Source organism: Akebia trifoliata, chromosome 8 (assembly GCF_017979445.1).
Source record: "Akebia trifoliata isolate Shusen 1 chromosome 8, ASM1797944v1, whole genome shotgun sequence".
NCBI lineage: Eukaryota > Viridiplantae > Streptophyta > Magnoliopsida > Ranunculales > Lardizabalaceae > Akebia > Akebia trifoliata.
In genome coordinates, this window is record NC_141382.1 from 50,667,387 (window position 1) to 50,694,855 (window position 27,469).

Sequence of the window (27,469 nt, forward strand, 5' to 3'; positions counted from 1 at the left end):
ATTCAAAAAGACCTCATAATACATATCTTTACACTTCCTCAATCTCTCCCAAAATCCTAGATTTTTCATTTCTAAAACTCGTCATCTTCAACCTCCTTCGAGTCACTTTCTCTACTTTTTCTTAGTTCATCTCTCTTCTCCCTCGAAGCAATTCTCTCTCATTGGAAACAATCAAAAACAGGTTTTGGAAAGGTTACTATATACCTTGAAGAAGAAAAGTCAAGATTGAAGATCAAGTTTGAGGATCAATTTAAAAAAATTGTTGACTAGATTGAATCTAAATCATAGGATACCAATGTGCCATTTGGTACTTGTCTAATCCATTGCCAACCTTAATCCTCACATTATTATGGATTTATAAGTTATACACACAAAAAATTAGAAGTAATTTCATGCATTGGATTAATTTATTTGAAAAAAACTTAGGCAAAATATCCAACTTGTTAAGGAATGGAATCCATGTTTAAACTTGAAGATACATCTAATAAGTGAGAAATAGGATCATGTAGATAAGTTTCTAAATGTCTTTGATTTATTTTATTATTATTTCTATATTCTTAAACTATAAAGATATAAATATTTTAATGTCATAGTTTAAAACATTTACTAATTTGTAATTTTTATAATTAAGATTATATAATAATAATTATAGGTACATGCCCAATGATTTGTATTAAGTTAGAATTCTAAAAAAAATATTGCTACTCTTTCTCTTTTAATCTCTAGAGATCCTAAAAGAAAAAAAAAATCCTCTCTCTCTCTCTATCCTACCCTCAAGATCATGATTTTCCTTTTATCCCAGATTTGATCTTGTAAGATCCCATTATTATGAGGATCTTACTTCATAAATGAAACTTTCGTTAATATATTCTAGCATGTAATGATTTCTTTCTATAATTTTGAATCTTGATGGACGAGGTAAAACTCATATTCATTCTACCTTACTAATCAGGGCAGACTTCAATCTATTATGCCCGACTAGTCAGGATAGACTTCGATCCATATCTTACTCTTCTGACGAGCAAAGTTGGACTATTAGATCGTTTGTACCACTTGCTCTTCTAAATCTCGTCTAAGATAAATTATCGATTTTACCCTTTATAATAATAATTTTTTTTTTTTTTTTGTGATTTTAAGAACTAATTGACGTGATTATAGGGTAAGATAAGAATTCCTTTCAGATAAGAATAATATTAAATGCAGATAAGAGGTGAATAGGAATTTCAAGATAAATATTAAATGGAGATAAGAGGTGGATAGGAATTTGAAGATAAACGGAACTAGTTTTAAGTAATTCGTTGAAATATGGGTAAATAAAAGGATAATTTGTTAATTTTAATAACTAATTTAAGTAATTCGTACAAGGGTGGGTAAATAGGAGGAGTTTTTATAATTTAAAATACTTATTTTAGGGACAGTCACAGTAGGAACGAGGAATTCGTTTGAATTCGAGGAGAGATAAGAACTGCAAGCCAAGCCAATTTATCTTTTTCCTCATTGTATAATATATATAAATATTAATTCCTTCGTCTTCGGAACACTGATAAGGTTTTTATCTGCTCTTTTGTTCTTCCCGATTTCGATTTCAATTTCAAGAAAGAAAATGAGGATTGACGAAGGAGATCATGTCTCTGCCTCACCAAAACATCTCATCTTCGCGTATTACATCACTGGTCATGGTTTCGGCCACGCCACTCGCGTTGTAGAGGTAAAAACATAGAAAAAGATCCTTTTTTTGGGTGATGTTTTGAGGATTAATTGGGATTATTTTGGTGATGGATCAGTTTAGTTTTGAGGATTAATCGGGATTATTTTAGTGATGGATCGGTTTAGTTTTGATCTTGAACATAGATATGTGAGAAATCGATTTTTTTTTTTTTGTTAACTTTTGTACTTGGTGTTAACTTGACGTGTTTGCGATGATCTTGGTGGATTTGTCTGGAAAAAATTATATATTTTTAAACTCTTCGTGTAACAGTGATGATTTTGGATTGAATGCTGATCATATTAGTTTTAGAATATTTATTTGACAACCGCAATTGTAATGCAAGAACTTTATTTTTATTTTTTTTCAACTTCAATTGAATTTTACTGTTTATGAAACAGTATTCTGACATAGAAATTTATTGTTGCAATACTTGGTTTTCTTGCCTTATGTGATGCTGACATAGAAAATTTGGATATCCGAGATACAATCGTTTTGATTGGCTACATGGGCAGCAATTTTATCGATGTCACAGATCACTCCATATATTTTTCCCAATGGGAGACTGTGTCTGCTTTGTCACTGCATCCTGGAGTCGCGTACTTATTTTTATTATTATAATCGATTGGTCTGCATTTTTTTTTCTGAGCTGTTTTACTCGACACACTACATGTTTTTCATCTCTGAATTTTCAAGTTTTAAGAGTATTTTTTCACAGATAGCTTTGCTATGTGAATGATTCATATTTGAGTTTGCTGCATGTGCAGGTTGTTCGTCATCTCATTTTAGCTGGGCATGATGTTCATGTGGTTACAGGTGCTCCTGAATTTGTCTTTACTTCCGAAATACAGTCTCCAAGACTCTTCATTCGCAAGGTCAGTCGAAAGTTAAAATCCGACAAGGACTTTTTTTTTTTTAAAACGTCCTTGCTGGATTATGTTTTGTGAAGAATATAAATGAAAATTTATAGTTTGAACTAGTATTGGTTAGTATTCATTCTGTTGTAATAAATTATGTTACGGATAACAGGTTTTGTTGGATTGTGGAGCTGTTCAAGCAGATGCTTTAACCGTTGATCGCCTTGCTTCCTTGGTGAAGGTATGCTCTAATACTGGAATAAAGATGGGAAATTTTGTTTTGGACTAATAAAACTATGGTATTTCCCCAAATATGAATTTTAGTTTGACTTGCATACTGTTACGGCCATTGGTTTCTTTGCTACTCATAATTGCCATGTCACTTGTTACTTTTTTTTACTAACCTGTCTCCTGGTCTTCTTTTCTGATATTGTTTCATGGATATTTTTTTTTTGTGGTTAATCTAGTATTCCCAGACAGCTGTGGTGCCTCGGGATTCTATATTGGCGACAGAAGTAGAGTGGCTGAACTCCATCAAGGCTGACTTAGTGGTAATTGAATGCTTCTTTTGTTCTTAATTTATTGCATTACAATCTAACCAACATTTGTCATTTTAACAAATCCAGTATATATATAAATCTCAAACCTCATTTTCACCATCATCATCAAAGCAATATCCCAACAATTTGGGAAATGGATTACTTAATCTTTTTTTATTGGATTTGCATCTTGATTCCCTTTGATTGATAATCTCATGTTGCAATTTGACGATGCAAAGTTTTTTATGCATGTGTTAGCTTTTTGTTGGAATTATCTTCCCACATTACATGAATAGGTGTGTCCATATTATTATAATGCTACATCTATTTGTGCTTTTATGGAAAACAGGTTTCAGATGTGGTTCCTGTTGCATGTCGGGCAGCAGCAGATGCAGGAATTCGCTCTGTTTGTGTCACCAACTTCAGGTAACATGCTAGTGCTTGTACTTAGCTGATTCACCTCTGCTATTCTTTAGAACTTTTTTTTCATTTGGTGTAACTCTGCTATTCTGAGGGCTCATTCTCTGTACATCTTGGCTTAGACATATTGATCTCAGCCGTGTCTGCAAAGAAGCATTTGTGACCATCTCAGTTTCTTTTCATTTTTCTGCACCATTTTCTTTGACACAGCTTTTTTGTTTTTTAACTAAACGAGACATCTTAGATACCACGCGGTTTAACGTCTAAGGCTTAGCTTAATAAAAGACTTTTGTTATCTATCAAAAAAAAAAGATTTTTGTTGACTGGAAGGACATGTTCTCATGTTTTTGTCGCCTTTGCGTTGAATACTTTAGTGATACTTTTCTCATCATAGTTTGTATATTGATTACCAGTCAGTCTCATTAGAAAACTTGAGAGCTTGTTGGAAAAAGAGAGTATAATTCTTCTATGCAACTTCTTTCATAACTATTGAAGTTGATTGTTTGCAATTTTAAATTCCTAAGTATGGCAAGGATAGTTTATGTTCTGATTATCAGTTAGTCTTGAGGATTTTTGTAGTCTATTATTAGCTCTTCTATGCAAGTAATTTCAGGCTTTATATCCTTTTTGACTTTGAAATCTCAATGTATTTATCTTGGTCATTATTTCTAATGCTAACAATTTAAAATCACTCATTCACTTTTTTTTGTATCCATAACTTACACCAAAAGCTTGGATATCCCTGAAAGTTTCGTACTTTCTTTATTTATTTTGCTTTTACAGTTGGGATTTCATCTATGCTGAGTATGTGATGGATGCGGGATATCATCACCGTTCAATAGTTTGGCTGGTAACTAGTCATTTCCTATATCCGAATGAATTTGCACATATTTTAGGAAATTTGGTGTTTAGTTCCTTGGGAAGCCAGTTTGTTCAATGATGTTAAAAATACTTTTGTTAAGTGTTGTTTCTATTCAGTTCTTCTCTTCTATTTTATATATGTTTTGTGGATTTTATTTGGCCTACTCATCTGCCGGATTTTGTACTACATTGAAACTTCATTGACCAATTATTTCTTCTTGTATAAATCATTTATTTTTTTTCTTTTGTATTTGATTTGGCTCTGGATATCTCTTCTGTGCCTAATTATATTCATTTGCAAATATAATAGAGATATTTCATAGATGAAAGGTCAATGCAAGATATTGTGAAAGCATAGTATGCCTAGTGATGAAGCTGTCACTGACACTTTTAAGCTGAGGATTACTATGTAATTATATTTATGATCTCCGACAAGCTCTAAATTGTAGAATCAGAGTATCTTCATGATGGATATGCGTACATCCTGATATTTGTTTCCCTTAGTAACAAGCACCAAAGAGCAAATACGAACTCCTTGTTTTATGATTTTGGTACAAAAGAGGAAAAGACAGTTACGGTGTTTTATCTTGTTTCCATACTAATCTGTTAATGGCATGCCTTTTAGTAAGAGCTATTCTATTTTATGTTAGAAGTATCTATAGTATACTCATCAAGGAGATTCAACTTTTTCTTTTATGTTTACCGTATGAAACATTGAAACATAGGCTATTATAATAGTTAAAAGTATTTTTCTAGCTCTATTGCCCAGTTATGAGGTTCTGATATTGATCTTGATTATGGTTACTAATACCATGCATGCTAAATTTAGCTTTTTTTTTAACAGATAGCTGAAGATTATTCACATTGTGAATTCCTAATCCGCCTTCCAGGATATTGCCCAAGTATGTTACTTCCTGCACATCCATATAATGGATTCTTGGAGTTTACATTATCTTCAATTATATATACATACACATGTATATGTATATGTATATATATCTGGTGCTGATATTTTTATTGTTGGATCTGAAATTTTTGTCTAACCTTGCAGTGCCCGCTTTTCGTGATGTTATCGATGTGCCCCTTGTTGTGAGGAGGTTGCACAAATCCAGAACTGAGGTGTGGATCGTCCATATCTAGTAAATCTCTTCCATGGTTTGAATTATTGGATTATGTGGTCTCTTGTTTTGATTATGTCCACTGTGTGCAGATCAGGAAGGAGCTTGGAATTGGAGAAGATGTTAAGCTTGTTATTTTCAATTTTGGTGGACAGGTGAGATACTGATTCTCCTGTTTTATTAGTCATGACTATTTTTCTGGAGTGCATCTATGTCAGTGGAGTGCAGAAGTATTTGTTAGTAAGCAAGTGCCATGGATGGCAATTCATTTTTTTCGCCATTTGCAAGTTTAATTTATGAAGTTGTAGTACCATGCTCCTTAAGTAATGCATTTTTTACTTTTGTATTGAATTATTAATGGATAAAAAAATTGATTTCCTTAAGCTCACATCACCAAGGTTCTAAATTCTGTCGTAAATCAAATAGTAGCTTGCAGAAATTATTTCCGGCTTCATATCGGCATTATTTAAATATCTTATGTAAATACCCAAAAAAAATATTTTATTGGTAATTTATTTAGTTGTTAAAAATCATTAGTTATTATAAGTAACTAAGCCTATGATATATAATTGATGCATCCATTTATTGCTTTCTCCATATGTATCGTCGAGGATACATGTTTCCCTACATGTATTTTAATGATTTTCTTTAGAAAATGATTATTAAAAGAGTGCTGGTGTTGTACATTCTTTATACATTTCTTTATTAAGTTGATAAACTGTAGTCGTAAACCCCGAGTATATTTTTTTTTCAAAGTTTATACTATTTTTTTGGAAACTAGCTATCCAGGCCTCTTAGAGCACCCAACTAATCCTCAAGACCTCTGCTTCTTGAGGCATGGTCTTCACCATCTCACCAACCCTTGGGGGCTACAACGTTTATACTAATATGCTTGTTGTTATGTGAAACAAATATTAGTATCTGTCATTTGTATTAATTATGTTTTTATTCCTATGCTGTTGTTTATCACTTGCAGCCTGCAGGCTGGAAGTTAAAGGCGGAGTATCTTCCGGCTGGTTGGCTGTGCCTGGTACGCTTTGTTGGACCTAAGTTTTCAACTGTGCTATCTGTTTTTGTAGACTACTAATAATAATAATAGTGGCATTGTGTTGATGAAAATATAGATATTGTTCTAATGATGTAGGTCTGTGGCGCATCAGACAGCCAAGAGCTTCCTCCAAACTTCATAAGACTTGCAAAAGATGTGTACACACCTGATCTGATGGCAGCATCCGACTGCATGCTAGGTACTGTAATGAGATTTATTTTTTAATAAGTTCTGTAATTATATTGTTGTGTTGGGAGTTGAAACTTTTCTGATGCGTTTTGATACTTGAATCATGAAATTCGTTTCAGGAAAAATCGGATATGGCACAGTCAGTGAAGCTTTAGCATACAAGTTACCATTTGTCTTTGTACGCAGAGATTATTTCAATGAAGAGCCATTCTTAAGAAATATGCTTGAGGTACAATTTGTTGTTCAATTGTTCTTCACGTCAATGATTTGGAAGTATTTAAAAAGCATCCGAGCCTTGACAAGGTAATATATATTTTGTTTAAACAGTTTTACCAAGGTGGTGTGGAGATGATTAGGAGGGATTTACTCACTGGACACTGGACACCTTACCTTCAACGTGCAATTAGTCTGAAACCATGCTATGAAGGAGGCATTAATGGTGGTGAGGTACGCATCTTCTTCTTCTCTTTACTTTTTTTTTTTTTTTTTTCTTTTTATGGAAAATTTGTAGTTTATTTTTGTGGTTCTTCTACACTCGTGGAGGAGTTGAGGACTCATGTTTCATTTTACTAGTAAAATGCACCCGCTTTGCACTTGAATTATTATTTAGTTACCTGAAGAATTCTACAAAATTTGAATTATTACATTTTTACTCTTTTTTTATTATTAGTTCTAGTATTTTGCAGTATTACATCTCATGGCAATAGAGGTTAAGAATTCAATGTTTGATTTCTCACCGACAACCTAGGCTTGCAAATCGCTCCCTATCACTAAAATAGAAACATTTTTTTTGTAATGTTCTCAAGCAATATAGTTGATCTTGTGAGAGAGGAAGAAAATGACACTTTCAGAGGATAAATTTCTATATGCAAACATACAGATCCAATACATTGTGATAAAAAAAGGCAGATCTTGTTAGCTCTTAGCAGTGAAATTCCATGGTTTGACTTTAATGCCAGTTTTCTTAAATGCGATATATGATGATCATGGTATGAAGTCCTGTTTCACATCGTTCCATCTAGGCTGAGGTACCTTATTTCAATAAAGTACTGAGAGGAAACATTGTTAAGTAAATGAAAACCTTGTTCTCATAGTATACGAGTCATGCATAACATAGAAGATAAATAACCTTCTTTACAGCTTAATTAAGCATTAAAAAAAATCATTTGATGTGATAAACATTCAGATATTTTTGTAACAAGAAATTTTGTTTTACAAATGCGTTTTTTCATTGTGCTCTTCAGGTGGCTGCTCGTATATTACAGGATACGGCTATCGGAAAGAATTATGCTTCAGATAAGGTAAACAAAGTGCATATATCTATTTTTTACTGATATGTTACAAATGGGTTATTTCCTGTTGTTAAATATGAAACTGACTAGTATCTATTTATTTTTTTTCTTCTATAAATTGCAGTTTATTAGTGGGGCAAGAAGATTGCGTGATGCCATAGTACTTGGGTATCAACTACAAAGGGCCCCTGGTAGAGATGCAGATATCCCAGAATGGTACGCCACTGCCGAAACAGAACTCGGTCTTCGAACTGCATTGCCGAGTGTTGAAATGAATGAGAAAAGCTCTCTTGCAAACTCGTGAGTTTCAATTTCTCTTTGATTCCTAAAGAAATCTGTTTATGCTCATAAGCTTACATTCGTATGCACTTTTGTTGATATATTCCTTCTGTGTTTTGTCTCGCTAGATGCGTTGAAGACTTTGAGATTCTTCATGGAGATCTTCAAGGTCTTTCAGATACAATGAGTTTCCTAAACAGCTTGGCAAGACTAGACACTGAACATGATTCAGGAAAGAACGCTGAGAAGCGTAAACTGCGGGAACGTGTTGCTGCTGCTGGACTCTTTACCTGGGAGGTCTGTCTTTGTCATGTGGTTCTGCTTGCAATTTTTATCTAACATTGGCTAATTTACTCTTTATTCAACAGTGGGGCAAGACTTGATTTAACTTTAAACATTACTTGATCGAGGAATTCTTCTTGAAGTTAACACCCTATAAGATAATTTATAAATGTAGAATGTATACTTAGCGATTCACTCTATGGTGAACATAATTTATGAGATTGAAACTAGCTTTTACATTTAGAGCATGAAGCTTCTAGCAATAATTGTAGTTCTCATTATTGGTTATCATTTCTTGTAGGATGAAATCTTTGTAGCAAGAGCGCCTGGGAGGTTGGATGTAATGGGAGGGATAGCAGACTATTCGGGAAGCCTTGTTTTGCAGGTCTATTTCTCCCTTCATTGGCCTCTTTATATTCTGACGTTCTCGGAACTTTGTTATTATCTACAAATGAAAAATGTTTTTTTCCCGAGTTGCTTTCGGAAAAGAAATTTGCTTATATTTCCTTCTTATCAATAAGAACAAATGTTATATTAGATAGTACTAGCAGTACAAAGCATAGATATCAAAAGCCTCAATAGAAAATGTGGAAGTCCCTGATTACTAATGGAAGGATGCTAACCCATGACTAATGATGTTACTTCAATTTGAAAATTTTTTGTGTCATTTTATTTTAGAAAAAATAGAACTTTTGGTAATTTTATTGCTAACATAACTTTTCATACAGATGCCTATTAGAGAAGCCTGTCATGTTGCTGTTCAGAGGATTCATCCAAGCAAGCATAAGCTATGGAAACATGCCCAGGCTCGGCAACTTGCAAAAGGAAATGAATCCACCCCTGTACTGCAAATTGTAAGTCATCAGCCTAATTCTCTGTTTATGTGATAAATTGATATTTTCTATTAATGATTTTAATCTAGTAAAGTGGGTCATTTTCATTCTATGAAGAATGGAACTTTGAGTAAGTCATCACTAATCTATAATGTAATTGAACTATGGACAAGTGCATCCTTTGCACATATTTATGAACAATGTTCGAACCAGTGCAAAACCATGGAAGTAGTTGATTTCATCTTTTCTTGTTTTCACAACTTGCATTTCAGGTATCATATGGATCAGAATTGAGTAATCGTGGACCAACCTTTGACATGGACTTGACTGATTTCATGGATGGTGATCAGCCAATGTCATATGAAAAGGCAAACAGATACTTTGCACAAGATCCGTCCCAGAAGTAGGTCATTCTTCATTTAATTTGATTGTAATTTTGTGTTCAACAGTTTATTATTTACATGTATTCCATTTTAGGTGGGCAGCATATGTTGCAGGAACTATTCTTGTTTTAATGACCGAATTGGGTGTGCGCTTCAACGACGGTATCAGCTTACTGGTAATTGGCATTGCATGTTATATAGTTGGTAGTGATTATTAAATATTGACTCCCTTGTAGGAGGCATCCTACTTACTAAATTACAAGTTCTTTGTGTATTTTCTGAAATTGTGTGTTTTATAAGTGTCAAGCCTGAGTTTTAGTGGGAGTGTGTATGTGGATAGTTGTAAATATTTAATCAAATAATAAATAAAAAAGTGGTGCAGAGGTTCTGCCTATTATCTTAGAGGAAACAGAACAGCAAAAGCATACCATTGCCCTTTGTTTTTGCATATTAAGCCCCCACGTAAAGAGTCTTTGAAAAAGATACCAAAAGGTTGGCACCCCAAAAAAAAAAAAAAGAAAGCCTAAGATGCTAATTATGTTCCCTTGTATCGTGCATTCCGTCCCTTTAAAATTTCAGTTATTTCCCTCTTCCAACCAAATGCCCCAAGAAACGGATAAGGGAGTCGAACTCCATAACATACTTCTTTAGAGATAGTACAGAACACAGAAAGCACCAAATAGTATGAAATGGATATATGGAATCTACCCAAACTTCCAATATGAGCCGTCCATTTAGTAGGCTAGTTTCAGTTTGAAGAAAAAGTATTCTTATGGTATTTCTCTCCTAATGCAGTTGTTTAGATCCCTAGAATAGAGAATTGCATTGGTGATTGCGTTGCATTTTATTTGTTTCTTGTTGGGTTTATTTGTCTTAAATTTGGATCCCTAGATTACAGTACTCACCTGCTTCCGTAATAGTTTTTAGATAATATATATTTTCGATAGTTTTGCCTGATTCCTTACAATAAGTAGTAGTTATTCATAGACCCCACCAATATTTCCAGCTGTTTGATTTATCGGTATGAACTTTCAGGTTTCTTCCGCAGTTCCAGAAGGCAAAGGAGTATCCTCTTCTGCAGCGGTGGAGGTTGCTAGCATGTCGGCTATTGCTGCTGCGCATGGTTGCTATATTTTTCTACTTTTAGCCTTAAACTTGGTTATCTTCAATATTATATTTCATTGCATATGATATTTTTCATAGAATAGTTTTTTATTGTTATTCCAGATAGAGTCTTGGGTTCTTACAGTTAGTATTTGCTAGCATAGGTCCACTTGAACTATGGAAATTAGTTTAGTCAATTGAAGGACTCGTGTAAATGTAATTGATACGTTAATAATATGAAAATTATGTCTCTTGTCAAATTTTGGTTAATAGAAGACACAATATTAACTCTCCTAAGTGCACAAATTGAAATAATTGCACACCGATCGAGGTTATCCACCCAAATTCTTAAATAACTCATTGAAGGGTCCTCAACCCAAAATGGAGTATTTTACTTCTCGGATTCTATTTGATGACGTTGTATTTGCATACCAATGACGGCCTAAGTCTTGGATGACACATGGTATTTACATTTTACTGGTGCCCAGATTCTTCATATACATATGGTATTTTCTTTGCACATGTCCCCACTGAAAGCTTCATTTTGTCTTTATTTCTATATGCCATGTTTCTCAAGGGGTGTGGTAAACTTAAAAGTGTGTGCAAGTGTATCAAAAGTATTGTTGGAAACTAAAATGTATTCTGTAATTATTTGACAAAGTTTAACAACTAATCCTATATTCTATTTCTACTGATTTTAAATTACAACATAAGAGCATTTCCACTTCTGACAAAATAACTGAGTTGGCAGCTTCTTCTAATCTGCAGGGTTGAAGATCACTCCAAGAGATCTTGCGTTGCTCTGTCAAAAGGCATGGTTATATGCACAATTCGTTGCTGAATAGTATCGCTGATTCGTAGGATAATTTTTTAAGTCATATGCTTGTGATTGTCTTATCTTACTGTTGGCAAATATTTGACAGGTGGAGAATCACATTGTTGGAGCTCCATGTGGTGTGATGGACCAGATGACATCAGCATGTGGCGAAGCCAACAAACTTCTTGCTATGATTTGCCAGGTATAAAGCATCTGGTAGTGAGTTGAAGTTGATTCCAGACGTTGAAGTCTTGTAACATTACTAACATACAATTGTGTTTATATTCCATGCAGCCGGCTGAAGTAATAGGGCTAGTGAACATCCCTACGCATGTTAGGTTTTGGGGTATTGACTCTGGAATTCGACATAGGTATGACTGTATTTATTTTTTATTTTACTTTTTTGTTGGATAAGCTGGACCCGAACCCACGACCTCAACGTTGAGGTTGCAATATGTACAAACTGAGCTATGGTTCTTAGCTCTGAGTTCTATCTCATGCTTTGCTTCCATGATTGTTTCTTGAGATACCTCAACGATGAAGTGACATTCGTCAAACTTGTATTTTGTTCTAATTGTAAGTTAAAAAACGCAATTTTGAGTAGTTCGAGGTTTCAACACTGAAGCGTGGATCAGATGCAACATTCCATAGGAGCAAAGTGCTTAATGTCTCAGTCCCACTTCTATGCATTCTATACCTCTTTTCTTTTTTTCTTGTCAAACTATCATTGTTCAATTTAGCTCCCCAAAACTACTTTTTCTCTCTCTGCTATCTTATTTCAATTGTTATCTAAAATGTTAATATAAAGTTATTCATGCATATGAAGCTAAAAACAAGACTTCTTCCCTCTCACGTCTTCATTGATGAAATTTATAATTATCCTTTTAGATCATCTAAATCTATGTTCCATGAGAAATTATTATCAGCTTATTCCTGTTAAATTCTTGATAATTGGCAAGACTCTCATAAACCATCAAACTAGATATTTTTTTTAATGATTTTCTTTGAAAAGTCATATTGGTGAATACCCTTGTTTTTTTCCTCTATTTGCATCAATTGCAGTGTTGGTGGTGCAGACTATGGATCTGTGCGAGTAGGTACCTTCATGGGTCGGAAGATGATAAAGTCTATGGCATCTGCAATTTTACCCCGTTCGTTGTCAATTGCTAATCCTCTTCCGCAAGTGAATGGAATAAATTCTGAGGAATTTGAAGAGGATGGCATTGAACTCCTTGAAGCTGAAGCTTCACTAGATTACCTATGCAACCTCTCACCACACAGGTAAGGTGCTTTTATTAATTTACTTTCCTTTAGTAATCAGGCAATTAATACCGGTGTTTGGTGGTGGGTCACATGTGACGCCTCTAGGGTTTATGAGTAGGGATGCCACCTTCCTTCCCAAAAATCCTTTCTGAAAATTGGCTAACAACACATCCATTCTGTAATACTACTTCATTTCAAAGTTAAGACATTTTGAAATGGTTTAATTTTTATTTATTTTTATTTTTGTCTTAACACAGATATGAAGCTGTTTATGCAAAGAGGCTTCCTGACACCATGCTTGGTGAGACGTTCTTGAATCAGTACATTGATCACAATGATTCAGTGACAGTTATTGATCGCAAGCGCAACTATGCAGTGAGAGCATCCGCTAGACATCCTATCTATGAAAACTTCCGTGTCAAGGTTAGTCAATTAATCTGATGGGCGGGCTATGTTGTTAGAAAGAAAGATTCGCTTGACCAAAGAAAATTGTGTTGAATAGAAATCCTATGAAGAGAAGAACGTAATGTAAAATGGGAAATAGCACTTTAAATTCCATAATTGTTAACGAATGGCATTAAACAGGAGCGTGAAAACAATTAAGAATCGGAACCCTAGAGAAAGAATAGAATTGCAGCAACTGGTACTAGCTTGTCTCAATGACGAGTGTGTAGCCCATCTTTTAATGGAGTGTTAATGTCTTCTGGTTCTCTATATTAAGCTGATCAGAAATTACCACTGTGCATTACTTGATGAACAGGCCGTTAAAGCTCTGCTAACATCTGAGTCCTCAAATGATCAACTTTCAGCTCTTGGAGAACTCATGTATCAGGTATTTACAGTTTTTTAGTGCTTTTTGGGCTATTAATCCCCAAAATCTGTTTTCAAGATGTTTTTAATTTTTATTTTTTTGGGATAATCAAGCAATGTTATATATAAAAAGAACTGATACAAAATTTTAAGGGACTCACCCCTAGATTTTTCAATATATATATGAATTTTACAGTAGAGAAACAAAAAGTTTATATTTCCTTCTCATTATGTGCACATCCTTTTATCACAGTGCCACTACAGTTATAGTGCTTGTGGACTTGGCTCGGATGGAACGGACAGGCTAGTAAAATTGGTGCAGGAAGTGCAGCACAGTAAACTGTCTAAATCCGAAAATGGGACATTGTTTGGGGCAAAGATTACTGGGGGAGGCTCTGGCGGATCAGTTTGTGTGGTTGGAAGGAACTGTCTACGAAGCAGTGAACAAATTTTAGAGGTAATTTGCCTAGAACCTTGGGCCATAAACAAACAAAAAGCATAAAATGGGAAATAATTTATTCATTTCAATTGATCTAAATTACGTTTACTCAATTTAAATAGCTTATAAAACACTTCTAATATGTGATTCCTTTCTTTCTCCTGTTATTTCTTTTCCCTGTTTTAATGTTTTTTTTTTTTTAATCTTCAGATTCAGGAGAGATACAAAGATGCAACGGGATATTTGCCGTTTGTTTTTGAGGGCTCGTCTCCTGGTGCTGGAATGTTTGGGTATCTGAAAATTCGTCGCCGGTTCCCTCCCAACCAAAGTTAGTATAGGACTATAGGTTACTTCATTGATGGAAGTAATTTATAAGGTATGATTGCATTAGGTCTATAGTTTCTATGTAGTTAAAAACTATTACTACATCCATAAATAAATAAAAATAAGGAAATCCCATCTTTATTGGGGTTTATTAGGGTTGGCTTTGGCCCTATTTAATTCAATGAATATTTTTATTATTCTTATTTAAGAGCTGTAATGTTGATAGTAGAACTCTCCATAATATGAGAGCTTATATTGCCACATCAATGTGGTTCAGATTGATGTTGCGTGACATGTTATGAATTTTTTTTTTATTTTTTTTTTGTGTACTCTTGGGAAGCCAAAAATTGGGATATTTTTATATCTGAAGAATGAGGGTGTGTTTGGCGTTTGGATGTGCGCTGTGCGTGTCTCTTAAATCTTTTAATTGGATGTGAATATAGCGATTTTTGTCAAACCATGGAAATGCATGCATTATGTGGGTTTGCAATCCTTGACAAGATGTTTACTATTATAATGAACCACATTATTTAATTTTTAAGATTGCAAAAATAACTTTGTACTATTTTTTGTCGGTATTAATAATTAAGAACATGTGTTAATGCTCTTTAATTGGGCAAGCAAAATATGAGATTGACCTCTATTATTATCAGTCCCAACTATGTTCAGTTATATCGAATCCGCTGAACATAACATAAAGAAAGTATGATACAAAGGATTTGGGTGAGCTCATCGTGGATCCCAATATTTTCTTCATAAATATTTCACCTTTGTGGTCTGTGAAAATAGTTTAAGTAAGAGGCTACACTTAAAAGAAAAGAACAAATTGTGCTTGTAAATAACATTTCTAGTCTTCTAGACCTAGAGAAAAGCCATAAAACTTTCCAAGGTGTAGGTCCTAAAAGAGAAAAAATGTTAATTCAATTAATAGCAAATAGATCTTCACCAAATACTCAAAATTCATAATTAAGGAATGGGATTCGAGATTTATTTGAATTATTCATGATGAGTTGTCTTTCACAAAAAACGTAGGAGTAGTAGGATCTGCTTGAACATAGTGAGATTCAGCATAAAATGCCACATGCAAAACTTTCAGCTCCATCTCAAAATTCTTACAAATGTTTGATGGGGACGCTTATAATAATAGCAAATTATGTCTAAATCTTCAAGAGAAACATTTTCTTGACATACCTAGTAAAGATTTGTGCCTTCTTGCTAAGGCTCTTTTTGCTCAACCCAGCAATCCAACACCACAGCCCTCTAAGTTGCTTCCAAAAAATATTTTTTTGAACTTGATCCAAGGTTTTGAAAATGGATGGCTTCTGAACTTCCACATAACTCCCAAACTTAAAATTGAAATTCAATAATGAAAAATAATTCATTTTTCGGAAGTTTTTTTTCCCAAAGTTCATAGAATTTTATCCTCTACAACCTTGAGGCATCGGTCATGTTTTTGGGTGCCACAAGTTGAGCCCAAGGACCCTTAGTGAGGGTGAAATGGGCTAGTTGAACTTGTCTTCGAATAATGATGAGATACAATTAAGGGATGTTTACGTTGTGTTTGGATTGAGATAAATGGAGAGACGAAAAAGAAAATAAATGAGTTTCTCTCCATTTCCCTTGTTTGGATTGTTTAGTTGGGAGAAAAGAAAAAATAATTGGAGAAAAGAAAAGATTAAAAAAAAATATGAGTTTTCTTTCTCTCCATAAGTGGAGAGATTTGAAGAGAAATGAAGAGAAATGAAGAGAAAGTCTTTTAAAATATTTTATAATTCCAACTCTACCCTTATATCTATTTTAAGATGTTTTAAAATTTCAAAATTATCTCAATTTCTCTCTTCTCAATCCAAACATGGTGGAGAGAAACTAAGAATTTTTTCTATTACAATAGAATGAATGTTGAAACTTGATCGAACAATAGAGTGAATATCGAAATCATTGAGAACAAATCGATGAGAGATTTGACTTCGACAAGAGATTTCTTACCTTTAGAAGTCAAATGGAACTCGATCGGACCTTCGACAGAGATCAATCAGACCTTCAATGGAGTTTGTCATCGATTCAAGTTCTTGCCCTAACCCCTAATGTGTTTCAGTAGAAGAAAACTGAAGATAAGGGGTCGAAGCGATGTGTTTTTTAGAAATAGAAGAGAGCAAAAATGACATTTCATTTGAATCATTTTTTCGGTGATGACTTCTTGCAATGGCTTTCGCCCAAAAGCAGTCTTGGACCTACTTCTATAAAACTTAGCTTTTTTACTTCAAAAGAAAGTGGTAGAAGTGGAAGCTATCCTAACAAACATGGTTAAAAGCGACTCAAAGCTCAAAAAATCGGCGAAAAAAAGGGGAGGCAAACAAGCCCTAAGTTTCTCCTGTCTTAGTAAGAAAACCTTACTCGAGTCAAGAGGGGCATTTTCGTCATTTAAAAGAGTTATCCAATCCATCTCCTCATCCAAAACCAACAAAATCAAAAGGATAACAGGGAGGAGAGTACAAGGAGCAGTGAAGCTTCGTTAATGGCGGTCTCGATTGCTACCCGTTGCCCAGTCTCATCGATTTCCAACTCCAATGCAAATTCTCACAACTCTCTCTCATCATGCTCACTTGCCCGAACCCCTCCCCGAGTTACCCTTCTCAGAACAACTCCTCATAACGCATCTCTCCATTCCCTCTTTTTCTCTCTCCCAAACAAACAACAATCTTCTTCAAAGACGAGGAAGAATATGAGGGTGATGATGAGCATGGAAGCAGGAATTGGAGTGATGGGTACGAAGCTCGGGATGATGACCTACTTTGAACCAGAAGGAAAAGTTGTTCCTGTTACTGTTGTCGGGTTCAGAGAAGGAAACATTGTGACTCAGATCAAGAACGAGTCCACAGATGGATACAATGCTGTACAGGTCGGGTATCGTAGGGTTAGGGACAAGAAGCTCACCAAGCCCGAGATTGGGCATCTCAATAAGATCTCCGCAATTCCTATGAGACATCTCCAGGAGTTTCGCCTTACCTCCGTTGATGGGTTTGAGCCGAATCAGCGCCTTGTAATCGAAGAAATTTTCAAAGAAGGTGATATTGTGGATGTATCCGGGACTACCATTGGCAAGGGTTTTCAAGGTCTGTTTTTTTTTTTTTTTTTTTCCGGTTATTTTATTTCTTATAAGGATTAGTACGAAATTTGGATTTAGTTGGCATTAGCTTGAATGTTATACTAATAATGGTGCATTTTTTTCTCTATTTGAATGAAAAGTTGGCATTATATCTTGAATTTTATACTAATAGTCCTGCATTTTTTTTTTCTATTTCAATGAAAGCCCATAAGCCCTTTTTTTTTGTTGCCAAAATTCATAAATTTCCACAATCAATGTATTTAGGGATAGGTATATTTTTCAAAGGTTGTTTGTTCCTAGATTGTATTCTTCCCTTCCCACAAAGGAAATTTGTTTAACTAATGCATGTTCATTAGTGGACAAGGGAGACAAGAATTTGGTTGTTCAACTAATGCATGTTCATTTGTGGACAAGGGACTCAAGAATTTGGTTGTTTAACTAAAGCATGTTCATTAGTGGACAAGGGACTCAAGAATTGGGTGACATGGGTGGCTTGTGTGCGTGTGTGTCTTTGCTAGCATGTAACACCAAGTGGGAATAGAAGGTTATTCGAGGGGAATGAGTATTCATTCCAAAAAGTGCTAATTAGTATTGTTGGTTTTTTGTTCTATTGGTGTAAGGTGTATGTGTATCTAGAGTCTTGGGGGGGTCTACTTTGAAGATCTTTTTAGAGGGGACTTGGTTTGTAATTAGTTAGGTTTTTTGTTAATATTTAGCACTAATACCTTTACTAATCGAAAAAAGAGGAAGGAGAAGGTCCAAAGTGAGATAATGGGGAGAACATGGAGACAACACCTTGTTTGGGAGAATGGAGTTCAAGAATCCTTGAGAAGAGTTCTTGGACAAGGACTAATCTCATTCAGCCGTACTTCATGGTGTCATTAATCCATCTGTGTACCATGGTTTCCGGTCTTTGTGGCGTGGATCATGAGCCTTATTTGTGTTGTATATCCTTCCTTTCTCAAGGGAATGTTTACCCTTTTATACAAGCTCTAAACTCCTTTACCTAGAGAGGGGGTGAGGTGAGTATTAATGGGTCGCTGGTTCAGCAATCACTATTGAATATGAAGACCTTACCCTCAAATAAAATTCAAAAATAGTTTTCTATTTCATTATCGTTAATCTCGTTCTCGACAATTTCATTATCCTTAGCTACATTGTTGAGTCTTCTTTGAATATCACTGTTTTAGGAAACCTTTAGCCTACAATCTATTCATAGTTGATACATTTTATTTTTTTTTGATAACCGATTCACATTGGATACATGGATCTCTACCGATGTCAGATTTAACAATTTGATGGTGAAATTCTTAGTTGTCTGCAAATATTATAGTATCCCATCTTCTTTCTTACCTTAAGTTAGCAAATTTTCAGTAGAAACATTGGACCTTCTGAGTGAACAAGAAATTTTCACATTCAATTTTACCAGGATCATAATCTGGATTGGAATCGATTGTTACAAGTTCATGAACAGTTTGCATTGATGTAGACCAGAGAACACTTACCACCATATCTCCAACTTTTCTTGAGACAATTTTTGTTAAACTGTACTAGGTTGGATTGACCTTATTGTTTCATGGTGCCCTTCCATTTTCCTATATAGGTGGAATCAAAAGGCACAATTTTCGACGGGGGCCAATGAGTCATGGTTCCAAGAGTCACAGAGCGTTGGGATCCATTGGTGCTGGAACAACACCGGGACATGTGTACAAAGGGAAGAAGATGCCTGGGAGGATGGGCGGAACTAAAACCAAGATTCGAAAGTTAAAGATTGTCAAGATTGACAATGACCTTAGGATTGTTATGATCAAAGGGGCACTTCCTGGTAAGCCAGGAAATCTTCTGCGTATTACACCGGCAAAGATTGTAGGGAAAAACATTCCAAAGAACTAACTTCAGCTTGCAGTTGTATGTATTTTGTTGCTATTGAGTTCGTTCTTCTTTGGATGATTGAAAGTTTTTTTCCTTCTTATTTTCTTATATGGTAGCAATCTTGAGCTTCTTAGTTATATCTTTGTCAATTGATTCCTTTTACTAATAATTAGGGAATGAGTAGGTGCTCTGCACATGATGCCCGGGCAATGACTCCTCAAAATCTTAGGCTCTAACTGGTGGTCAAGAGAATTTTTTAAAATATTATTGTATTTGTTATTATTATAGATAAATTATTTTGAATGCATGAATGGATTTATTCAATGTTATGCTGGTAATGTTTTAAAAAAAAAAATTTATGAATATAAATGGACATTTGGGTCTATATCACTCACCATCCCGCCATGTAACAAGTACTGATATTAAGGCAAACTAGCCTACAAAGCAGGAGAAGATATTTCTGTTCTTAAAATAAACTAGTTTAATCAAATCAGATGCATCCAACTCAATCTATTAGATTAGTTATAAAACATAAAATATTATAACTATAAATCGTTTTAATTACTAAATACTAAGTAGAGGACTTGTATGACATTAATAGCTTCAAATGCTACATTTGGCATTAACAACGTATGAGATCAAAAGACGAAGAAGCATTTTTTCAATTGGCCAAGGTGCATTGAAACAAATTGTTGTTTAATTTCCATCCAATCGAAACACTAGCTCTAGATCTCATACTAAAGTTCTCGAGGATGTTGAAGAAACCCAATCTTGCCATTGAGATTTGGAGATTGAAGGAGGGACACGCTTGAGGTGAATGAGGTATAAACTTTGTTGAAGACGATGGTTTTGGGGGGTGGGGGGGGGGGGGGTGAATCATGGTATTTTGGCTCCCACCAAACCTAGAGGTATCTCAAAATTATCCGTATTTATTTTATTAAAAAAATTTAACTTTATATATGAAAATGCGCAATATTTACATAGAGAGGTATCTATATATTGCTTAGGGGTGATACTAATATGGGTTGATTAGACACATACCCTCCAAGTTTTGATGAATATTTGAGATATCTCCCAAGCTTTTGAATTGATGACATATCCCTGTGACCTTAGCCTTATAAGAAAGACTAACGTAAAATGAAATAAATGCCTAGTAAAAACCCCTTAATAATTCTCTCAAAAGTCCATCCCCAAAGCATTACAGTCCATCGTCTCCAACCTCTTCCAAAAACCCTTGATTTTCTATATTTTAAATCCCACCTTTATGAAGCTTGAAGATTGAAGGAGATAGGATCTTGTTGGTGGAATCTTTCACCCTAAAATATGAAGAAGGCAGGTTTTGGAGGGAAAAATAAATGGGGTTTTGGTTAAGAGGTTTTAGGCAAGGACATTTTGTAAGCATAACAATTCAAATATTATCAAAATGGGAAAGGATTGAAGACAATCCATAATATATATAACCCAGAATTTACAATTTTTGTGGTTAAACCTTAAACGTGTGTGGCCATGTCGTGTCCATTTCAGTAAATTATCTTTCAAGCAGCCTAAGAACTTATCCCTGCTAATGAATATAATGAGTGCAATTGGCCGTCAATCTATATCTATTAGAATAAAGATAAAATAATGAACTAATTGGAAAAAAAAAGAGAGAGAGAGAGAAATTAACACCATGGAAGGCGCATCCTCAAATTCAAATAATTATTAAATGGATGGATATAGTTTTGAATTTATTTACAGAAAAGGGATGGAGACTTAAATTAATGCATGGCGGATGTTGGGGGCTTCTCCTCAGCCTGCTTAAAGAAGGATTCATAGGTCACAACCCTTGGCTTTGATTCAGGCCCTTCAAGCTCTTCCACGAAACCAGTGGTCATCGTGAGAAAATCGTTCATGTGCACTTGCTTCCATTCCTAGTAAAAATACAAAGAAAGGAACAGAAATGATAAAAAGGAATCTAAACAGGGGGGATGGGGGGCCAAAAAATCACATCACCAATACCAAATAAATAAGAAAGGGTTGAGTTCTGAGGCCTCATTGTATTATCTGTTTCATAAGGTAAGGGACAATAAGCAATACTGACAATCCACATTAATACAAGTGAATCAGAATAACTGACCCTAGAATTTTGCTACAAGGCTTTGATGATGCCGAGCACATAACAATAGACCCAAGAGTATATAATAACAATATTGCAGCCATTGTCACCTTGTTTGTAGTCGGTTTGGCTTGATGCACGTGCTTCCAGTCAGCTACATTACTATTGAATCAAATAGAAATAGTCTAAGCGACACAATTAGCTACAATACTCAGATACTTCACTGTGTCTGTCATATCGTAGACATGATGTATATAGAGTTTTTTCTTCTTTTAATTTTGATATATGTCTAAACTAGCAATTGGCTAAGATAATGGGTGCTAAACGTGTCTGCAGTATCAAACAGGCTGTAGTATCCGTATTGACATGATATGAAACTGATAACTTTTTTCTTTTCCCCAAATAAGGGACATGATATTTATAATGGTAACGGAATTGGATAAGACATGAACACTTCTAGAACACCGTTTCTCATTTCCTATTGGACTATCGTGTTTCTCCACGCTATCTCATTTACTTTGTCAATAAGAATATAAAAATAGTGCCGTTGTGTTAATCAGTGTCCCTGATTTCAGGAAATGAAGAATCGTACAAGTGTAGCAGTATTTGTATTTGGGTGTCGTAACGACTTAGTTTGCAGTTAATTGGGAATGGTGTACTAATTGGATAATTAAAAAGAATTCACATAGTGAGAAAGCAAGTGCGAAGGAGAGAAAGGTACCTCAAAATCCCAGTCCCCGTATAAGTTTGGGTCATTTTTGTTTCCCCAAACATATGTGTGGACCTGTAACTTTTCACAAGAATCCTGCAAACTCCCCAAAGTTCCCTTTTCAGTATGACAGAAAAAGCATTAAGCAATAAGCCAAATAGTAATTCTCCCTCACTATATTGAATCAAGAGTTGAGATCATTGTCTTTGACAACTTGTAAAATTTATTTTGAGAAAGAAATGCATAAATGAACTAACCCGGAAGTAAGACTCACACCCTCGTTTTAATCTTCTAAATTGGTTTTTAAAAAATCCTTACCAAAAAGTTCCAACAAATTTTAAAATTGGTTCATATTTTTTCCTTTCATCTCTATTGTATAGGAACCACGAACCAGTAACCACCCTTCTTCTCCATGACTCTCAGTGCGAGTTAACAAAATCACAATGTGGTTTTCTATCAATAAGAAGACTTTTAGGATGTCCAAGAAAAATCTCTGGTTTCTTCCTTCATTTTTGCAAGTGGAGCAATGGGACCAATGCATTCTGAAATAATTAAGATGATTTGACTATTACTTACAATCAAAGAGACGCCAACAGAGTGCCTTTCATATTCAACATCCTCAAATGTATCTAAAATGTCTAATTCAGGATCTGTGATACCCAAGAGGACCTGCAACAAAAAATCCATTTGGGCAAACAAGAATGATTGATACAATCAAGGTTTACAAGAAAGAATAGAATAGAAGGAAATGTCATAAAGAACTAACATGAAACTCAAAAGCATTAAGGGTGTGTTTTGATTGCTGAGAAAACATGAAAATGTGATTTGTTGGGCTTCAATTTCTCATTCATTTCCTTACCCCACTCCAGAATTGATTTTTCTGTGGGGAGAGAAAGTGAGTCTGACTCTCTCATATTGACCGCCATCTGAATCCAATCAGTTTTCCACCGGATGAGGTTGTCAGATTCGTATATCATATTGAAACATGAAAAGCATCATTTGATATTTTATTCAAATTTTGAGTGGATGGTAATTGCTCAGATGAGGACCATTATATAAATTGTAGCAAACTTCAACCAATAGGAAAATATGCTCTAAACAAGGAAATATTTACAACATAAAACTTGAGTTTTGGTGTCTCGAATCAAGAATAATTTAATTTAGCTTTCTCAGTACTATTAAGAGGATAAATGGATTAAATAACTGACCTTTCCAGTAACTTTCTTATCCTCTACTGGAAGAATTGCTGGATAAATGCGTCCTTTTATGCTAAACCTATGGCTGAAAAAAAAAATCATGTCAAAAGTGAACTAAGACACTAAAGACTGATATAGAGTAATTTTCACCAGATTTCAACATTGTAAGTTTCAATATTTTCTTATTTGTCACAAAATACACTTGCACAATGTATCTGAGTTCTTTTACATGAAGGATTCAGCAATGGTCTATTTAACCCCTTGGGCCAATCAGACAAACTTGTACTCTGAGGTTGCAGTTTCAATGCCACTTTTATTACCAAAACAAGGTATGGATTCCTACCTCCTATACTGTCATTTTTCATTCCCATCCATGGTATCCATAGGAAAAAGAACCAGGAGAAAAAAAAAAGGGTTCAAAAGAAAGAATCAGAGTTTAAAATGCAAAGAGATCATGAGGTCAGAAATGAAACTGATCAATATTTTCATGGATACCAAATGCAGGAATAACAAAATAAATTAAACTAGGTAAGGATTAATTGGAAGAAAATAAAGAAAGAAAGAATTTTAACAATTAAAAAAAAAAAAGGAATTTTTGCATGCAATATCCTTGATCTAATTTGAGTGAAAATAACTGATTGATGTTAAAAGTTAAAAAATTAAAATATAAGACAGAAAAGTAGGTTCCAGTACTATTTTGTAAAGAAGGAACGATAAACAAGTTTCAAATTCCAACAAATCCATGCAATTCTAACTTTTTTTCCTCTAAAAATTGCAAAAGATGTATAAAAATACGTAAAGGGAATGGTGGTTCCTTGGAAGGAAAACCTATTTACATTACACCTCTCTTAAGCTTATAAGGGTGAGATGTGAACAAGATAAAGATATCTAAGCCCTCACCTCACCTCCTATGTTACCTGCAGGGGCGCAACATGGGGGCAAATAAAAAATTTAAAATGTCTTGTGGGGGGTAATAGTGGCAGATTGTTTTCCACACACAGTATGATATAGATTTTTAAAAGTTCTTTATTGGAAATGAGTTTCAGTGAAGACGTTCATCAAAAAGAGATATTTCAAATAATCATTTTGACATATATATACATACTTTGATAATTAAATTATTAGATACTGAAGATATAAAGAGCAAAGTGAATTTATCAGCCAATATATTGGTTTTAATAGGTAGGTAGGTATTCCGTGACCGTGAGTGAACCGATGGATATGTTACATACCTACTTAGATCGGATCATAAAAAATAATAAAACGAAGAAAAATATTGAGATTGATCTCGTTCGAGGGAGATCAGACCTCCTAAGCCACCAATTCGAGATGGTGAATCTCCAAATCCCAAAGGACTTTTAATAATAATAATTCTCTGCATATTTTCATCAATCTCACAATGAATTTAAATACAAGAGAAACACTACCCCTAACTACCCACTTCTCCAAACTACCCACTATCCCATAACCCACAGCTCAACTTCTCCCACACAATACAGATTATAATCCCATGCACCCAACCTATTTTAACTATTCTACCACTCATTAGGAATATATTCTATACATCATATGCACTCAAAACTACTCTACTCCCATCCCTATTAGGCAGATAACAGTACCCAATTAAAATGATACCTAAAACATTTGATTCTCAAATATTAAAATTTGCAACTTTAGCCGAATCACTCAAAGACAATCCTCATGAATGGAAACAATTACTTCTGACTGAAATCCAGATCCTATATTTTGTGGCCAGGGATCAATAGGAAACAAATAACATGAAAAATCTTAAATTGTTTACAGAAACCCCACATTCATTCAAGATGATTCATTAAAACTTGAAGATTGAGACTTGAGAGAGAGAGAGAGAGAGAGAGAGAGAGAGTTACAAGCCGTGAAGAACAGCGGAAGAAGATTGAGGGACGCGCTTCAATAGCACGCGCACTACCTCATCGGCCATTAAGCTTCCGTACACAAAGACGCTGTGTACTGTGTTGGGCTGAGATACAATCGGAGATCCCATCTCTCTCTCTCTCTCTCTCTCTCTGAGTTGCTTAAGATGACAAAATCTTAAAAAATCTCAGTGTCCAACTTCGTTGGAATAAATTTGTGGTAGGAAAGTCAACCTAGGCAAAAGGGAATCGGTTGCCCATACCATATGACTTTTCCCGATTAGAAGCCTACGGGTGTGAAATGATTGTTCCTACCTTACCACAAGCTTAGTATAGTTACCAGTTTTGTGTTCCCAATTAATTAAATAATCATGCTAATGGTAGTAATCTACGTCATGATTTTAAAACTCGATTTCATGTCTTGTCTCGTCCATGCCTGATATTGAGTTGACTTGGATGATATATCTCATTTCATTCGAGTTATCTTATTTCGATATTGAGACAATAATTTTTAACCATTTAAAAATTTTGATAAAGAAGATGAAGTTTTTCATCCAATTTCGACCCAAATCCTTTGTTCTCTGATTCACTTAATTGAGAAAAAGAATAAAACTCAATTTGTGGGTGACAATTATAGGGTTTCAATCATGAAAATCGGTAAAACTCGTTGGTCTTGATTATCTCAAGCGAGATTTCCTATATCTCATCCCAAACGTCTCGCAAGATTCCACCAACTAAAAAAAGATTGTCCATCCGTCTCATCCATGCCTGATACCAAATTAACTCGGGAGATACGTCTCGATCTCGGACGAGTTTTGAAATCATGATATACATTGAAGATATGATAAGAGTCAAGTTGTTTATCCAAAAATATCATGATAATCTGACTACCTCACGTGGCAAACTCAATTGACTACCTTAACGTGACAAGTTCAAAATGGTAGATTTGCTCTCTTCGGGACACATGACTGCACTTCCCCATAAAAAAATGTATCTCAAGGGAACTGTGTATCCTAAGGAGCACGGATATATGGTTCCCAAACTTGTCATGTCAAGTACTCAATTGAGTATGCCACGTGAGATAGTCAAATTATCACGACTCTATCCAAAATTGTTTTTCTCAAGATTAGTACTAATTGTTATGATAGAGAGTACCTTTAGAAGGCTAGGAACAAGAGATTTTCGATCAACTCATTTTACAAGTGTTTACTTCCTTTCATTGTAGTTTTTTTCTCGATGTCCATCATTTGGTCAAATCACATTTCATCCAAGGTTTACTTTTTCATGTGGCTTGCTTCTTTAGGAAGAATCTTCACCTTAGACAATTTAAGCTCTCAGAGTTGGATTACTCCTAACTTATGTTCTTTGTGCTTGAGTAGTGGGGAATTGGTGAATCATATCTTAATCCATTATCTTTTTTATCGTAGAAAGAGATACCGTTGGGTGATCCTTCCTTTTTTCATGGCTTGGGATCTTAAGAAGGAGAGGAATAATAGGATTTTCCAGAGCAAGGATAGGTCATCTCAAATAGTGAATTTGGAGATTTTGGGACTTCTATACTTTTGGTCTAAGCTTAGCAGGGATTTAGAGGGCGTAACATTTTAGAATTTTATTTTCAGTTGGAACTCTATTTGTGACATTTAGCTTCGTCACTTTTACTTTCTATTTTTTGCATTTTATGATTGATTATTTGCAATCTTCTTGTTTGGGGCCATCTGAACTCCTTTTTTCTCTCTTTCCTCTTAATGAAATTATTATACTTATCAATAAAAAATAAAAATAGAAGTTGAACATGGTTGGATTTGAACTCATTTGTGACATGACATACTTTACTGACATGACATACTTTACTTCACTAAAAGTTGAATTTGATGCATTTTTACCATTTATTTAACACAGCTTAATATGGTTATTAATGTTGGAATTTACTGATATTTTATGACAATCCAAACTATGGGTGGGTCCAATTGGAAGTAAGTACAAACGAGTAAGAATAGAAAGTATCATCATCCTATATATATAATTTTTCCGCCATA

At 34.6% G+C, this 27,469-nt stretch overlaps 3 protein-coding genes across 5 annotated transcripts; 2 read left to right on the plus strand and 1 right to left on the minus strand.

Moving 5' to 3' along the window:
* Positions 1–1,426: 1,426 nt before the first annotated feature.
* LOC147397592 (L-arabinokinase-like) lies at positions 1,427–14,881 on the plus strand. Its single transcript, XM_086449382.1, has 29 exons — positions 1,427–1,708; positions 2,473–2,580; positions 2,735–2,803; positions 3,030–3,113; positions 3,451–3,527; positions 4,305–4,371; positions 5,227–5,284; positions 5,434–5,501; positions 5,593–5,655; positions 6,477–6,530; positions 6,645–6,747; positions 6,857–6,966; positions 7,065–7,184; positions 7,982–8,038; positions 8,154–8,329; positions 8,437–8,605; positions 8,892–8,975; positions 9,319–9,444; positions 9,696–9,826; positions 9,901–9,982; positions 10,842–10,929; positions 11,679–11,722; positions 11,834–11,929; positions 12,022–12,098; positions 12,790–13,008; positions 13,248–13,413; positions 13,751–13,822; positions 14,054–14,257; positions 14,450–14,881. Exons 1-29 carry the CDS (start codon positions 1,604–1,606, stop codon positions 14,570–14,572), a joined length of 3,000 nt encoding a protein of 999 aa, XP_086305508.1. The 5' UTR covers positions 1,427–1,603; the 3' UTR covers positions 14,573–14,881.
* A 2,125-nt stretch (positions 14,882–17,006) lies between these two features.
* Positions 17,007–19,678, plus strand: LOC147397593 (Ribosomal protein L3 family protein). The gene is made up of 2 exons (XM_086449383.1): positions 17,007–17,676; positions 19,273–19,678. Exons 1-2 carry the CDS (start codon positions 17,079–17,081, stop codon positions 19,560–19,562), a joined length of 888 nt encoding a protein of 295 aa, XP_086305509.1. The 5' UTR covers positions 17,007–17,078; the 3' UTR covers positions 19,563–19,678.
* A 1,517-nt stretch (positions 19,679–21,195) lies between these two features.
* LOC147397594 (AIG2-like protein D) lies at positions 21,196–25,761 on the minus strand. Of its 3 annotated transcripts, none has more exons than XM_086449384.1 (5): positions 25,431–25,754; positions 23,554–23,626; positions 22,922–23,014; positions 22,358–22,462; positions 21,196–21,451 (listed from the first exon to the last, which is right to left on the minus strand). In XM_086449384.1, exons 1-5 carry the CDS (start codon positions 25,562–25,564, stop codon positions 21,299–21,301), a joined length of 558 nt encoding a protein of 185 aa, XP_086305510.1. In that variant the 5' UTR covers positions 25,565–25,754; the 3' UTR covers positions 21,196–21,298. The 3 variants fall into 3 exon arrangements, with proteins under 3 accessions (XP_086305510.1, XP_086305511.1, XP_086305512.1); XM_086449385.1 differs by having other exon boundaries at positions 22,358–22,441; positions 25,431–25,748; XM_086449386.1 differs by lacking the exon at positions 21,196–21,451 and adding an exon at positions 21,463–21,798 and having other exon boundaries at positions 25,431–25,761.
* Between the last annotated feature and the right edge of the window lie 1,708 nt (positions 25,762–27,469).